Here is a 17,208-nt window from a genome sequence, read left to right as displayed (position 1 = left end):
CATAAAGTCAAGGGCAAGATATAAAAATGTATACGTGGCATAATTCAAGTAAATAGTTAAAATCTGTGCAAAAAGACGGAAAAGAACTGTGGCAAGAGTTCCCTGACGGCTTGTTTTCCTGAGTGGTAGGATCGTGATTGCTTTTCTTTTTATATCTTTTAGTTGGTTTCTAAATATTCTTTAGTGTAATAAGCAGAAGAAATTTGTGTTTTAAAAATGACTCCTTTCTGGGGCACCTGGGTGGCTCAGTCAGTTAAGCATCTCCCTTTGACTCAGGTCATGATCCTGGGGTCCTGGGATCAAGGCCAGCAGAAGTCTGTTTCTCCCTCTGCCTCTTACCCCGCTTGTGTGCTCCTTGTCTCTCTCAAATAAATAAAATAAATTTAAAAAATAAAAATTACTCCTTTCTTACTCCTGACCCTGATCTTCACTGCGCTGAGAACAACAGCAGGGCTCAGGGCAAATGTCCTGAGGCCAGCATTGGCTCACGCATGTTCTCAAGAAGACAAGGAATTGTAGTTTGGAGTTAAATTCATAATAAGCCCATTGTATACATGCATGGCTAATTTCCATTTCAGTGCTAGGGGAATGCTATAAGATTTCACTGTAAAATGTAGTCACTGTCCCATGTATCTGGGATTGTCCACTTTGTTATGCATTAACTAGCAAGTAATTCCAATTTTCATTTTACATTTTGCTTGTGGGTACAGACCATAATCTGGAAGCTTGCCTTCTGTAAACTTTAACATACCTTTTGCAGCCTTTTTTATTGGTTATATTCTGAGCCCCATTAATTAACAGATCAGAGAATTACTAAGTAGAACCAAAACTTTCTGGTAGAGACACTCATCTGCACGTGGGTCCTGCTGTTCTGAGACATCAAGACCTTCTGGTGTCAGGACTTAGCCCCTGAGGCCACTGCTAAAAGCAGCCTGCGGCTCACCTTTCCATAGCCTCTGCTACCCTGATGCTCACTCCTGATTTTCAGAATCAGTAGGTATGGGTATACCTACCATTTACTGATTGGCTGGGTACTAGACATCGCAATAGATATTTTGAATCTGTGATCCTGTCTCCCCGCTCCATAGGTCTTTGAAGTAGGTGCTGTCAGGCCCATTTTACAGATGAGAAAACAGTCTCTAGGAAATTGGATTATTTACCCCGGGTTACACAAATCTGGGACTGGTCCCCAGGGCCTGGCTGGACATGCCTTCTTCCCACCATCTGTGTTGTGCTGCTTAGCAGTATCACTTACATTTGCATTATTCAGATCAAACCAAATATTCAGGAAATGAGTAACCAAAGGACTTGAAACGAGAGCTCTCCTCTCAAGATCTGCAAAGTGTCCCACACAGCATCGCTCGTATTTGGCGCGTGATGGTGCGAGACATTATGTGGGGTCCCTTCACAGGCTTTAGGAGCGAGGCACAACTCACTAATTAAAATTGTACACACTCTGCAGCGAACGAAATGAACAAATAACTAGTTCTTTATCCCGGTTCAGTGCAGTCAGCAGTTTGAGTCCCTCTCTCTCCTACACTGTGCTTTCTCCTTGTCTTTCGACTTACAGACGGCTCTACTACGGAGCATAACTTCTGGGTTTTTGTTTTTGTTTTTGTTTTTTAATTTATTTGACAGAGATCACAGGTAGGCAGAGAGACAGGCAGAGAGAGAGGAAGGAAAGCAGGCTCCCTGCTGAGCAGAGAGCCCGAAGCCGGGCTCAATCCCAGGACGCTGGGATCATGACCTGAGCGGAAAGCAGAGGCTTTAACCCACTGAGCCACCCAGGCGCCCCACTTTTGGGGTTTTTTTTAAGACAACACACAGTGGTTTCTCTCATTTTCCCCATGAATTGCCTTCCCCGGTTTAGATAGGCATTATTAATGAATTTTGAGAAGGCTTAGTAGATGTATTCAGTTTCCCAGAGACTAAGAAGATTGCGTTCAAACTTTGTATTATGATGGGGCGCCCAGGTGGCTCAGTCGGTTAAGCATCTGACTCTTGATTTTTGGCTCAGGTCATAATCTCAGGGTCGTGAGATCGAGTCCCACATCAGGTTCTGCACAGAGTCTGCTTGAGATTTTCTCTCCCTTTCCCTCTGCCCCTCCCCCATTCTCTCTCTATCTAAAACAAATAAAGAAAATCTTAAAAAATAAAATAAAGAACTTTATATTATGAAATGTTCAAATGTATATAAAAGTAGAAAGAAAAATACCTTTTATTTTTTACCTGGCTTCATTATTTATCAACACGTTGCCAGTTTCATTTATTATCCCCCTTGTGACTTACTTCCCTCACCCCATCAGGATTAGTTTAAGACATACCCAAGACATTGTATCATTTTATCTATAAATATGTTAGTATATATTTCCCAAGATATAAAGATCCTCTTTTTAAAAAAATCTTTCTCCCCCTGTCCCTCCCCCTCTGTGCTCTCTCGTTCTCTCTCTCTCTTAAATAAATAAAATCTTAGGGGCACCTGAGTGGCTCAGTGGGTTAAGCCTCTGCCTTCGGCTGAGGTCATGATCTCAGGGTCCTGGGATCGAGCCCCACATCGGGCTCTCTGCTCAGCGGGGAGCTTGCTTCCTCCTCTCTCTCTGCCTGCCTCTCTGCCTGCTTGTGATCTCTGTCTGTCAGATAAATAAAATCTTTTAAATAAGTAAATAAATAAAATCTTAAAAAAACATGCAAGAAGAGTTAGGATTTTAAATCTGCTGGAAGTCGTCAGGCTTCTAGCCCAGCAGATAACACTGCTTTGTGTTCCCCCTTTCCCCCCGGGTGTAGCAGGATCTTCCTTACTCCTCGTGCAGCAGCCGCGGTGAGAGTCCCCCACGGATCACCCCACCCGTCCCTGTGCGTGGTCTTCGGTCTTACCGGTGATGCCGCACTTCACCTTACAAGTTAACGCATTTTGCGCCGTTGTCCGTGTGTCTTTAGGACAGGTTCCTAGCAGCAGGATCGCCCATCAGAGGATGAGAGCACGGGAGACGTTGCTGGGTCGTCAGCGACGGGATCTTCCCCAGGACTTAATGACCTACTTTGTCTCACCGAGTAGCAGACACAGTCTGCCTCCTCCGGTTCCAAACGTGGACATCTCATACATTTTGAAATGGATAATTAGGGTCTCAAGCTCAGGGTCGTGAGTTCAAGTCCCACAGTGGGGTCCACACTGGGTGTGGAGCCTACTTATAATAATAATAATAATAATAAATGAAACCTATAAATTGATTCCTCCCAGTTTGGGGTCCCTGGGTGGCTCAGTCAGTGAAGTGTTGAACTCTTGACTTTGGCTCAGGTCGTGATCTCAGGTCTGTGAGATCAAGTCCCATGGTGGGCTTTGTGCTGGGCATGGAGACTGCTTGAGATTCTCTCTCTCTCTAAAAAAGAAAATAAAATAGGGGCGCCTGGGTGGCTCAGTCGTTTAGCATCTGCCTTCAGCCCAGGTCATGATCCCGGGGTCCTGGATCGAGTCCCCAAAGTGGGCTCCCTGCTTAGCAGGAAGCCTGCTTCTCCTTCTCCCACTTCCTTTGCTTGTGTTCCGGCTCCCACTGTTGCTCTCTCTGTCAAATACATAGATTTAAAAATTTTTTAAAATAAATAAAATAAAATAAATGGATAATTAAGAAGTCTAGATTCATAATAGTAAGATATGCTAAAATTAAACTTTGAATTTCTACACATAACCACATACATAGTCACACTTGCATAATTAAATTTATTTTGAAACCTACAGGGATGTTTCACCTATCAAATATTGCATATTGAGTTATTGCTGTGATGTGAATGAAAAGGGTTTCTTGGTCTTCAGGTTGTAACTTCTCATGATAATAAGCATTGGTAGCTTTGACTAGCTACCCTCGAATTTCTGCATTTATATCAACGGTAGTTTTGAAAATACGTCATCACAGGTAGTCATCCTTGAAGTCTGAATATTCCAATCCTACCACCTAGAAGGATTTAAAAGAAATTCATTTCAGGCTTAATCGTGACTGTTTTAGACCTGAGATTGCAAATACTTTTATCAGAGCCGGAGACTTTCAGCTACCGTGCTGTGAAGTCATTTTGCAGAAAATTTAACTCCTGGTAGTTTATCGAGGACCATCTCTGAAAGCATATGCCAAGTAACGACCGGCTGTCGGTTCTGCACGTGTGGTTAGACCAGGGGCCTGTCCCCTTCTGACTTGTGGCTCGGCTCCCTGGTGGGCTCTCAGGTCTGGCTACGAGCCAACTCAGGGTGGCGAAGTCATGGAAACTCAGAGCACTCTTCCTACATCATTAGGATCCGATTTCAGGGTGGGAAGAGACATCCGTAGAGCACATCTGAACTAAAAATGGGACCTCGGGTCACACTGCCAGCTGGGGACACACTGGGGCTAGCACTCTGGCCCTCGTGCCCAGACCTGTGGTCCTGCCCCTACCTACACTCCCCTGCCGCCCTCACTTTGCCAGGCATCGTCCCCTGTCCGTGCCTGGGTGTGCTGGGTGCGGCTGAGGGCACTCGTGGGTCTGACTCCGCCGAAGGTGCCTCTGACCGTAACTGACATGAGACGCTAATTCCGCTCCCATCACGTTCCGGGGGTTCGACGGCACCCTGATGGCCAAAAGTATTTCATCATCTGGTTGTAGCCATAGGATGAGAGCCCCCACTTCTTGTGTGCCTGCAGCAGCCGGACATGCTGCGCACAGCTCCCACTCTCACTCCTGATCCGTGCAGCGGCCCTGCAGGCCGGCTGGGGCTACCCGTCGCTCACCGGGAAGCTGGGGCTCAAAGGGTCGGGAGTTCTCCGAGCCTCCATAAGTCAGCCAAACTGCGAGGGAGGCCAGCCTGTCCCATCCCTCCAGTCCTCTGTGCTTCTCAGTCTCCCACGAGATTTGAGATTCCAGCCGTCCCGATACGGCTCCAACGAATGCATTCTGAATACACACCGTTTATCACTCCTTCCCCCTTTTATTTGAGAAATTCTTCTTTCATGCCGTGTGTCTATGTTTTGCCCCTAGGGACAATTAAAATGTTATTTAAAAATCCCTTTTATGAACCAGAAGAATGTCTCATCTCTGAGTGTCACGTGGTGGCAAAGGAGTCCTTTATCTTCACACCTGATGAGAGGAAATTATGTCTGAACCTTTCCCTGTGCTGCGACTCTTCCTCAGTCTTGAAGATCACTTGTCTGAAAATGACTCATTGTAGATGCTCTTGTGTCCTCCCCATCCAGGCCGGTACTCATTCACACTGGACACCGGGAGGCACTTTTTTCTTCCGGAACTTTCCCTTTATGGCGGCCCCCTTTCCTCCTTGAGTGGCTGAGCGCATCTAGGTGAGGAATCGCGGAAGCGACCTGCTGAGGCATCATGAGCACAATGGCCACTTGGTTGCAGGCACATTGGGGGGCAGCTCCAGCGCTATTAACCAAGTGAGTGGCGAGCAAAACCGGGGGATAGTACCCAGATAGGCATGTGGCCCTAACGAGATCTCTTCACCCCCTCCGTCACTCCAAGGACGGTCACCGTGCCCCTGCCCCATCCTCGGTTTTTCTTTCATGATTTCTCATCAGAACTTAAAGGGTTCTGTTTGCTTCTGATGATGCCCTGTTATCGATCATTTTTTTTAAAGATTTTATTTATTTGTCAGAGAGAGCACAAGTAGGAGTTGGGGGGCAGCAAACAGAAGGAGAGGGAGAAGCAGGAGCCCCACTCAGCAAGGACCCCATTGCGGGACTCGATCCCAGGACCTTGGGTTGATGACCTGAGCTGAAGGCGGACGCCTAACCGACCGAGCCCCCCAGGCATCCTCTGTCATAGTTTAATGTACAAGATCTGTTGCCCCAGGTCAGAGAGCCTGCCCGTGGAGCTGATCTTTCATGGGCTTCTACAATCACAGCTCCCGTTTTGGGAGAAAGACAGAACTAGGTTATTATGAGACTGAACTTTGAAATTATGACTCAAGAAGAAATGAAATTTTCATAATGACTCATAAATGGTAACATAACGCCTTCTCTTGGAAGCAAGGCTTTGTTCTTGAAATCCAGCACAGGCCGATCTCCAAATCCTGGCTGAACACCTTCTGGGAAGGCGTGCCACCTTCACGGAGCCTCCCTCGTCGATGGAGGGGACAGGGGAATAACAGGCGGTTGCCATGCGGCGTTCCGGGGCAGCAGCACAGGCCAGGGCTGTGGGAGCAGGGAGGAGGCTCACCCTGAGCGTGAGGGGACGGGTGGGCAGTCTGGGCCAAGAGGAGCCACGTGCCAGGTGTCCTACGTGAGCCCCTCTGGGTCCTTCCTGTCCCCTCCTCCAACCAGCTCTGCCCTGCAGGCCGACCTGTGGGGACCGCACCGGCAGGCCCTTGGCCTCTCCCTCCCAGTTAGTCTGGGGCATCGGGAGCTTGGAAGGAAGGAGGGGAGGGAGGGAGGCCAGAGTATTTACTTTTCCTTGACTCCTTCCACACGGGAGTCCCTCGGCGGGCCATGTCCTTCCTGAGCATTGCCGCTGCTCCCCAAGCAGGTTTTCTCTCTTTACGTTCAGGCAACTGCTCCCTTCCCTTGTTCCGTGGGTCCTGGGAGGGGGGTGAGGGCTGCTGCTCTGCTCTCAGCCCAAGGACAGAGCTGTCCCCCCAGGCGGCCTCCCTTTGGAGCGAGGTGTGCAAAGCACATACACAGGGTGGTGAGATCTAGGTGACACACCCCCAGCACAGGTGTCCACTGTTACTCTGGAAAGTAAGGTTAGCGTCCCCCCCCCCGCCCCCCGCAGTATATAAGCAAGGGCTAAACTGCCAGGTACAAATTGGTGTGGGGGCGGGAGCTCAGAGAGACCATCGGGAGGCCAGGGATGACAAGGGGGGCAAAATGGCCTCTGCTGAGGGTCTCAAAGTGTGGTCCCCAGAGCGATGGCCGCACGACCCATGAACTTGTTAGAAAGGCAGACTCTCGGGCTGCACCCCAGACCCAGCATCGGAAACCCTGCCGGAGCCCCGTGGTCTGTACTGTAACGCGCCCTCCGGGTGAGTCAGGGCACGCTCAGGTGGGCGAGCCCGGCAGAGGCAAAGCTAAGGACGTGGCATTGTTGTGCTTGTTGGTTTGTGGGGGGCGCACGGAAGACTCTGGGCATGTAGTGGGAGAAATAAAGCCATACGGACAGAATGAGAGCAGCTTGCAGAGGTTGTGGGAAGCGCCATAACCCGGGGGTCGGGACCATGTCCTCTCCTCTCTGGGCGGGTGTGAAGTAGGAGCCCCCGCCCATGCAGGTCCCAGGAGGACAAGACCGCACCCTGCCAGTGGTCCCACTCTGCCCCACAGCGAGCCTGTGCAGCTGCCCTTCCATTCTGTGTCGTCCTGACCACCTGTAACACCGTGGGCAGCTCCGGGGCACCGTCGGGGATGGTGGCGAGGGACGTCAAGGTGAAGGCCACGGGGAGACGAGCCTGGACAGGGCTGACCAAACACCCAGGAGACCCTCCCTCGGGTCTAGGAGTCATGCTTCGGAGCCAGGCGGCACAGGCAGGAGCAGCAGGAATGGAAGGGACAGCCAGCTGACATATGCATCCTCCTCACCTCCTACAGCTGCTGTGACCAGTGACCGCACACTGGGCGGCCTGAAACAGCAGACTTCCTCTCTCACGCTCCTCGAGGCCGGCCGGCCGAGACCAGTATCCCTGGGCTGAGGGCAAGGCGTGGGCACGGCCAGTCGGTGCCTGCGGGAGGCTCTACGAGAGACTGTTCCAGGCCTCTGTTCCAGCTTCTGTGGCCGTTGGCCATCCTTGGCATTCCCTGGCTTCTAGACGCTTCGCTCCCAGCTCTGCCTCTGCCATCACCTGACCTCCTCTCCCGGGGCCTCTGTGTTCCTTCTCTGTTCCTCACAAGGACACCATCACTGGGTTCGGGGGCAAAGACCTATTTCCAAATAAGGTCACATCCAGGGGTTCCGGTGGATGGAATGTTGAGGGAACTCCGGTTAACCCCGTCCATATACTAAAACAAAAACAAAAACCAGAATGGAAACAGAAGTAGTGGGCAAAGCAGAGAGAGAAGGCAGAGCAGTGACAATGACGGTGACGATGTCTGTCCTTCTGCAGGGGAGAAGGGTCCTGTCCAGGGGTCATGGCAGATGGGAGGGAAGATGGGGGTCCCGGCTCGGGAGCCGCTGTGTCTTGCTGAGGGAGGCTGGCTCCCAGCATGCCGGGCCCCCCGGGCGGGCCGGTGCTCAGGAGGTGAGGAAAGAGAGCGCGCAGGGTGGTGGGGCACTGCCTGGGCTTTTTGCTGTTTTCTGTCACTTCTGAAAAAAGAAAGAAGCCCAGCTCCCTGCCTTAGGAACCAAAAGGTGTCGGTGTGTTAAAAACATTCTGTGCAGTTTGGTCATTGTTTTCAAGAACCTCAGTCAAGGCAGGTTTAATTCTGTGATGCACAAAATAAATTCTACTAGCATTTCAAATCGATTTTTTGATTTCGCAATAGCGTTAGATTTGCAGAAAAGTTGCAAGGATCGTACAGAACGTTGCCATCAGCCGCACCTGGTTCCGCCTACGAGTAACATTTTACATTAGTATGCCACAGTGATACTTGCTTTATTTCTTATTTTACCTTTAAAAAAAAAAGATCGATTGATCGATTTGAGAGAGAGACAGCGTGTAGTGGAGAGGGGCAGAGAGAAAGAGAGCAAATCCTCAAGCGGACTCCCCATTGCGTGCAAAGACTGACGTGGGTCTCAGTTCCACGACCCTGAGATCATGACCCGAGCCAAAATCAAGAGTCACATGCTTAACCGACTGCGCCACCCAGGCGCCCTAATGACACATTTTATATTAATTAGAGGCACACTTTATCTGGATTTCCTTAGTTTATCCCTAACATCCTTCCTTTGTTGTTCCAGGATCCCCTCCGGGATTACATTTGGTCGTCCTCTCTCCCGAGGCTCCTCTAGACTGACCGTTTCCCAGATTTTCCTTCTTTCTGATGACCGACAGTTTGGAGAAGCCCTGGTCGGAGAGTTCATTGTCTTTTGATTTGGGTTTGTCTGGCAGGCCCTGGGGTTTAGGGAGAAGACTGTAGAGGGAAAGGGTATTTCTGTCCCATCCTGTCCAGGGACCATACTGTCCACGTGACTCATCACCATGACGCTGGCCCGAATACAGTTCACCAGGTTTGTCCACAGTGAAGTGACTCCCCGCCCTGCCACCACCCTGTGCTGCGTGGAAGGCAACCCACGCCGAATAGAGGACTGTGCGCCACCTCCTTGGGGATAAACCATCTACGTAAATGATCTGGAATTCTGCACGGGAGAAATTATCTTTTCCCACCCATTCAATTATTTATCCAGTCATTCTATCAGTCTGGAATCCTGGGTATTTATTTTATGCTTTGGGCTATAATCTGGTGCTACTGTCTGTATTTGTCACTGAAGTGGTCCCAGCTCTGGCCACTAGGAGCGCTCTTTCAGTTGACTCCTGGGGCCCTTTGACTTGGCCCCATCTGTATCGGATTTGAGGCTTTACTCTTGCTTCCAAGCCCTTCCAGACTCTCTAGCTGTCCAGGTGGCTCCCAGCTCATGGTAGCGCCCTGCCCCAGCCCCAGATCTGGGTATCTCCCCGAGGAGTCCTGGTTCTTAGTTGTTGCAGAATTGTGTTAGTAACCAGGGCTTGGGTGCTGGATGCCCTTGCGTTCGGTATTCTCAGCAGGCAGAGCTGAGGAATATGTTTATCCTGGGGCGCCTGGGTGGCTCAGTCAGTTAAGCATCCGACTCACGGTTTCAGCTCAGGCCATGACCTCATGGGTTGTGGGATTGAGCCCCATGTCAGGCTCCACGCTCAGTGGAGAATCTGCTTGAAGATTCTGTCCCTCCTCCCACTTGCATGTTCTCTCACTCTCTCTCTCAAATAAATAAATCTTTAAAAAAAAAAAAAAGAAAGAAAAGAAGTGTGTTTCTACTGACCCATGTTTACATACGTAGGTATAATTTGTACCTGTCGCCACATCAGGCTAAACATGGCTTCATGGTGAGGTCTCCTACCGTCAGCTGATTCAGCGCCATCCCCCTTGCTTGTCTGTACCCTCCCTCTGCAACAGTGAGAAGCTGGGTTCCCACCATCCTCCTTACCGTTCCTTAATTGTTCACTGCTGGGCGCATGACAGTGGTTTCAGGGATGTTGACCGACCATGCCTGGTGGAAAACAACACGACTGACCCAAGCACAGTGCACAGACGGGCTCCTTGTTACATTCTCTCCCTGTTTCCACAGCACCTTCCTGGCCAGCCCCTTCCAAGAGGTTAGAGCACATTCTTGTGGCATAGTTCCATTCTTTTCTCCATCATGGGTTCCCCCAGCCCCTAACGGATTTTCATCAGCATACATTCAATTTCCTTCTTTGTGCTGTAAGAGTCTGGAGGTTTCGACAGATGCTTGGTGTCACCTAGCCACCATACAGCCTCATACAGATCACCACCTTCAAATGCTCTCACATCTTAACCTAATTCAGCTTCCCACCTTGACTTGGCCAACCTCTGGCAACCACTGGTCTGGTCTTTGTCTCTGTAGTTTTGCCTTCAGTGACCTCATGCAGATGGAGCCATTCAGCCAGGCTGCTTTCACTAAGCAGTGAGGACTTAAGACTCGTCCCTGTCTATGCGCATTGCTTCCTTCCTTCCTTTCTTTCCTTTTTTTTTTTTTCTTTTTTTTTTTTTCCTGAATTATATTCCGTTGTCTGGATGGACCATAATTTGTTTAGCCACTCCCCAACTGAAGGACATCTCAGTTGCTTTGGGTTTTTGACAGTCATGAATACAATTGCTGTAAGTATTAAATATAGGTTTTATAAAGACATAAGTTTTCAGATCAGTTGAGGACCTCATACCACGCGATGATGGGCTCACTTAACAACCACCAAACTGTCTTGCAACGTGCCTTCCATTTCACATCCTCACCAACAATGAATGAGAGTCCCTGGTGCTCTGGTCCGGGCCAGCAATAGCTATTTTGTTTGTTTTTTGGATTTTAGCCACCCTAATAGGTGTATAGAGATATCTCATTATTGTTTTAATCTGCATTTCCCTAATGACAAAAGACGGCGGGCATCTTTTCATATGCTTATTTGCCATCTGTAGATCTTCTTTGGTGAAGTGTCTGTTCAGATCTTTTGCCCATTTTTTTAATTGGGCGGCTTGTGTTCTGCCTGCAGAGTTTTCAGCATTCTTTTTTATATTCTGTATACAAGTCTTCTGTCAGATACGTGATTTGCAAGTATCTTCTCCCGGTTCGTGGCTCTGTCTTTTCATCCTTGTAACAATGTCTTTCACGGTGCAAACATTTTTATAATTTTAATGAAGTCAAGCCATCATTTTTTTTTTCCTTACAGGGACTGTGCTTTTGGTGTTGTATCTGAAAAGTCACCAAACCCGAGGACACAGAGTTTTCTCCTGTGTTTTCATCTAGAAGTTTTACAGTTTTGCATTTTACCCCAGGTCTTCGGTCCATTTCCAGTGCCTTTCTGCATAAGGGGGGAGATTGTGTCCAGCCTCATTGTTCAGCGCCCTTTGTTGACCGTCTCCTCTGAGTTCTCTTTGCACCTGTCAGTTCTGCCAGCATTTTAAAATCGATGTCCCGGGACGCCTGGGTGGCGCAGTTGGTTAAACGACTGCCTCCAGCTCAGGGCATGATCCTGGAGTCCCGGGATCGAGTCCCACATCAGGCTCCCAGCTCCATGGGGAGTCTGCTTCGCTCTCTGACCTTCTCCTCGCTCGTGCTCTCTCTCACTGTCTCTCTCTCTCAAATAAATAAAAATAAAAATCTTAAAAAAAAAAATATAAAATCGATGTCCCTTGCCGTCCCATCTACCTTGAGTTCTGTAAAAAGTTACTTTGACAAAGGAGGAAAGCTCTGATTGCGTTTTCTGCTTGTCTCACAGCAAGACCACTGGTGCAGACCTTGCCTTTAAGGACCACTGTCAACAACGGCACTGTGTTACCAAAGAAACCTAGTGGCTCTCTACCGTCCCCCTCGGGGACCAGGAAAGAAACTGCTGTGCCCGCCTCAACCAAAAGGTAGGTACCGAGTACCTTAACCCAACTTGAAAAGGTGTTCCAGCTCAGGTTTGAAATAAATATTGCCTTTTTATGTGACACCTCTTAATTTCTTGTCTGAGTTAAAACTCAATAAAAGTACAATATTTGGTGTGTTGCTCTATCAGGACCTCTGTAAATGTATTTTTCTGCTTCTTTTAGAATTAATCTTACTGTCTTTGAAACCCCTTTGGCTAACACCACAGTGTGCCATTTTGTATTTTTGCTCGAGAGTCTATTGAAAACACAAATGGGAGTGTAACCTGTGTTAAAAATGAATATGCTCTTTAAAAACTAATAAAAAATGCAGGTGCGCCTGCGTGGCTCAGTCAGTACCTGCCTTTGGCTCAGGTCATGATCCCAAGGTTCCCAGATCGAGCCCAGCATCGGGCTCCCTCCTCAGCGGGGGTCTCCTGCCTATGGCTCCTTCTGCTCATGCTCTCTCTGTCTCTCCAATAAATAAATAAAATCTTTAAAAAAAAAATGCTCTTAAAAAAAGATATGCTCTTCCCAGCTTTATACTTGGCATAGAGCAAAATTCAGATTGCCATACCAACCTTAACTTTTTATCTATAAAATCTGGATAAGCTCATACTTTTAAATTGTGTTTAATGGTGAAGTTGTACATATGGATGTTGTCTGTCAGGTAGAGCATAGTCTGCTTGTAACGTTTCTATAATGTCATGATTGTCATATTAAAATTTCGTATCTTGGGCGCCTGGGTGGCTCAGTGGGTTGAGCCGCTGCCTTCAGCTCAGGTCATGATCTCAGGGTCCTGGGATCGAGTCCCGCATCGGGCTCTCTGCTCAGCGGGGAGCCTGCTTCCTCCTCTCTCTCTGCCTGCCTCTCCGCCTGCTTGTGATCTCTGTCTGTCAAATGAATAAATTAAAAAAAAAAAAATCTTTAAAATGTCGTATCTTACATGCCAGGCAACTTGTCTAAGCTGTTAGGATCTAGAAGATTAAACACCTGATGGTAATAGAGTCTAGAAAACCTTAAAGAAATTCTTGAGCATGTGGCCTGCTGGGCTTGCAGTGAGCCCACCGTAGAAGCTCTTAGGGCTCGTTACCGTACCAGCTGCCTAGCAGGGACCGGGTCAGGGACCGTGAGCAGGCTCTGGGCCACACAGGGACCCCCAGCGGGCTTGCAGGCTTTGGATCAGATGCTGGGCTGTGACTAGGAGGAACGTGGCCATCCCATTCTCTCTTTCAAATATATATTCTCTCTCTCTCACTCAACAAGTGAACTTTCCTTGTGTGTTTATCAGATAGAGTTTCACGTGCTTAGTGTTTGGGAATTTTAAGAAAATTGATTTTGGGGCGCCTGGGTGGCTCAGTTGGTTGGACGACTGCCTTCAGCTCAGGTCACGATCCCAGAGTCCTGGGGTCAAGTCTCGCATTGGGATCCTGCACTCCGGGGAGTCTGCTTCTCCCTCTGACCTTCTCCCCTCTCATGCTCTCTCTCACTGTCCCTCTATCAAATAAATAATCTTTAAAAAAAAAAAAAGAAAATTGATTTTGCAAGGCTTTTTGAAACTTAAAAATGACATTCTTAGCCTCATGTTGTATCTGTGTGATAGTTGCTTGAATTATTTTTCTAATCAGCGTGAAGTGACCTCTCCTGCATTCTAACGGGTGACAGTAGATACGGACTACCTTTTTTTTTCTTTTGGTCTAGATTTCAAAGATGGTCAAGGCCGACTTTATTTTAGGATTCCGATTGCCATCTGTTATCAAACACATTACATGTACTGTCTCGGCCGTTTGTAAGCGCACAGTTCAGGAGCGTTAAGGACTGTTGCCCTATGTTGTGCAGCAGATCTCAGGAAGTCTTTCATCTTTTCTTTCTGTTTCTTTTTTAAATTATGTATTTATTTAAGTTTTAATTCCAACCCAGTGAACCTACAGACTTGCTTGTAGAGTGATTCAGCACTTCCGCACAAAGGCCGGCGCTCGTCAGGACAAGTGCCTCCTCCGTCCCCAGCCCCCGCTTCCCCCATCCCCACCCCCCTCTCCTCTGCGCACCTTCAGTTTGAAGAACTTTTTCACCTCACGACACAGAATCTCTACACCTGTGAAATGGTAATTCCTATCCCCTGCCCTTGGCAATCACCTTTCTGCTTTCTGTCTCCGGGACTCTGACTGCTTTCCATTCTTCCTAGGAATGGAATCCTATTTATTTGTCCCTTTGTGATGGAGTCATTTCAAGTAGCATCCTGTCCTCCAGCTTCATCCATATTGTGGCATTACACAGGATTTCCTGCTTTCTTTTTTTTTTTTTTTTTAAGATTTTATTTATTTATTTGACAGAGAGAGAGATCACAAGTAGGCAGAGAGGCAGGCAGAGAGAGGGGGGAAGCAGACTCCACGCTGAGCAGAGAGCCTGACTCAGGGCTCAATCCCAGGACTCTGGGATCATGACCTGAGCCGAAGGCAGAGGCTTGACCCACTGAGCCCCCCAGGCGCCCCAGGATCTCCTGCTTTCTTAAGTCTGTGTCACACACCCCCACACCCCCACACCCCACATTTTCTTTATCCATTCAACTGTTGATAGCCATTTGGCTTGTTTCTCCCTCTTGGCTGTTCTAAATGATGTAAATGATGTAAATAGCTCTTCAAAATCCTGCTTTTAATTCTTTTGGGTATATACCCAGAAGTGGGATTGCTGAGTCACAAGGTAATTTTTAATGTTTTGAGGAACCGCCATACTGTTTTCTATAACAGCGACACCATTTTACATACCTACCACCAACTTTTAGTACAAAAGTTCTAATTTCTTCTCATCCCTGCCAAAAACTTGTCATTTTCTGTTCTTTTGCAAGTGGCCATCCTATGGATATGAGGTGATACCTCATTGTGGTTTTGATTGGCATTTCTCATACAATAAGTGACATTGAGCATCTTTTTTTTTTTTAAGTAATCTCTATGTCCAATATGCGACTCGAACTCATGACCTGAGATCAAGAGTCACAGACTTTACTGACCGAGCCAGCCAGCTATCTGGATATTGAGCATTTTGTTATATGCTTGTTGGCTGTTGTGTATCTTCTTTGGAGAAATGTCTGTTCAAGCCCTTTGCCGATGTTAATTATTTGAATTATTTATTTAAATTAAATTATTGTTTAAATGATCATTTAAATTATTCCTTTTCCTGTCCTTCTTCCAGAACTGTAGGATTTGCTTATGCATTCTGGGTGTGAGCTCCTCATTAGAGACGCCGTTTGCAAACATATCCTCCCGTCCCGTAGATTCCCTTTTCACTCTGTTGATGCACAAAAGTTTTTCATTGTGATGTAGTTCCAAGTGTCTATTTTTGCTCCTCATGCCACATCCAAGAAATCGTTGGCAAATACAATATCCCAAAGATGTCCCCTGGTGTTTCCTTCTGGGGCTTTTATGGTTTTAGGTCATGCATTGTAACCCCTTTCGAGTTAATTTTTGTGTATCGTCTAAGGTCAGGGTCCAACTTCATTCTCCTGCGTGTGGATATTCAGTTCTCCCTTTGCCATTTGTTGAGAAAGACTGTCCTTTTCCTGTCATGTGCCCTTGGCTCCCTTGTTGGAGATCATTTGGCCACATACTCAGGGGTTTATTTCTGGGCTCTCTATTCTGTTCCATTGATCTATTTTTCTCTCTTTGTGCTAATAAAGATACCCCACCAAGTTGATTAGTGTTACTTTGTAGCTTATTTTGAAATCAGATACTTTGAAGCCTCTGACTTTGTTCCTCTTTTTCAAGGCTGTTTTGGCTATTCAGGATCCCTTGAAATTCCTTCTAAATTTTAGGATTTTTTTTCTATTTCTGCAAAAAATACCACGTTGATGCATTGAATCTATAAATCATTTTGGGTAGGATAGACATTTTAACAATATTAGGTCTTCCAGTTCATGAAAATGGGGTGGGTTTCCACTTATTTATGTCTTCTTTGATTTCTTTTAGCAGCGTTTTATAGTTTTTCATGTACAAGTCTTTCACTTCCTCAGTTAAATTTATTCCTGAGTATGTTATCCTTTTTGATCGGGCAGCAAATGGGATTTTTTCCTTTTTTGTGTTAGTCATTTTTAGTGTATAGGAATGCAACTGATTTTTGCTGCTTTTTGTATCCCACAACTTTGCTTAAATTATTTATTAGGTTTAAAATGTTTGTGTGTGTGGAATCTTTAGGACTTTCTACATGTAAGGTCATGTCATCTGCAAACAGAGATAACTTTGCTTCTCTTTTCTAATGTCAGTAGATTTCATTTCTCTTTCTTATCTAATTGTGCTGGCGAGGATTTCTAGTACCGTGTAGAACGGGAGTGACACAAGTGGACCTCCTTGCCTTGTTCCGGATCTTAGAGGAAAAGCTTTTAGTTTTTCAGTGTGGCATAGGATGTTAGCTGTGAGCTTTTAATTTAAAAGCTGAGGACTTTCATTATGTTAAGACAGTTTCCTTCTATTTCTAATTTGTTGAGAGTTTTTAACATGAAAGAATGTTGAGTTTTGTCAAGTGCTTTTTCTGCATCCGTTAAGATAGGGATGTGGTATTTCTCCTTCATTTTGTTCATGTGGTGTATTACATTGGGTTTCGTATTTTGAACCATCCTTGCATTTCAGGTCTAGATCCCACTGGGTTATGGTCTAATGGTTCCCTCTTACCTCTGGTCTCACTTTCTGCAATTTCAGTTGCCCATAGTCAGCCTCAGTCCAGAAGCACTTGACCCTCCTTCTGACATACCACCAGAAGGTCAGCAGTAGCTGGCACTATGTCACAGTGCCTACCTCATTCATCTCACATCAGCCCGCCACATACACATGGTACTGTGTCACATCACCCCAAAAAGAAGGGGGAGTAGAGTATAATGAGAGATATTTTGAGAGACAGAGCCCACAGTCACATAACGTTTATTATAGTATGTTGTTATAATTGTTCTATTTTATTCTCAATTATTATTATTAATCTCTTACTATGCCCAATTTATAAATTAAACTTGATCGTAGATATGTACTTATAGGAAAAAGCTGTAAAAACAGGGTTTGGTACTACCCACTATTTCGGGCATCACTGGGGGTCTTAGAACATGTACTCCATGGAAAAGGGGGAAACTCCTGTAATCCTTTTAATGTGCAGTTGAATTCACTTTGATAGCATTTTGTTAAGGATTTTTGCTTCAAGCTTCATCAGGGAT

At 46.8% G+C, this 17,208-nt stretch overlaps 1 protein-coding gene across 4 annotated transcripts in view; it reads left to right on the top strand.

Annotated features, from left to right (window-relative positions):
- EML1 (EMAP like 1) overlaps positions 1 to 17,208 on the top strand; it is a 176,689-nt gene that overhangs the window by 102,945 nt on the left and 56,536 nt on the right. For all 4 annotated transcript variants that reach the window (XM_044232166.1, XM_044232168.1, XM_044232165.1 and 1 more), the window contains exon 3: positions 11,888 to 12,023. In XM_044232166.1, coding sequence (XP_044088101.1) covers positions 11,888 to 12,023 — 136 coding nt within the window. The remainder of the gene's footprint in view (positions 1 to 11,887; positions 12,024 to 17,208) is intronic.

The sequence above is a fragment of the Neovison vison genome, chromosome 13 (genome assembly GCF_020171115.1).
Source record: "Neovison vison isolate M4711 chromosome 13, ASM_NN_V1, whole genome shotgun sequence".
NCBI lineage: Eukaryota > Metazoa > Chordata > Mammalia > Carnivora > Mustelidae > Neogale > Neogale vison.
Note: the sequence above shows the minus strand (reverse complement) of the source record. Positions and strands in the feature narration are given on the sequence as shown.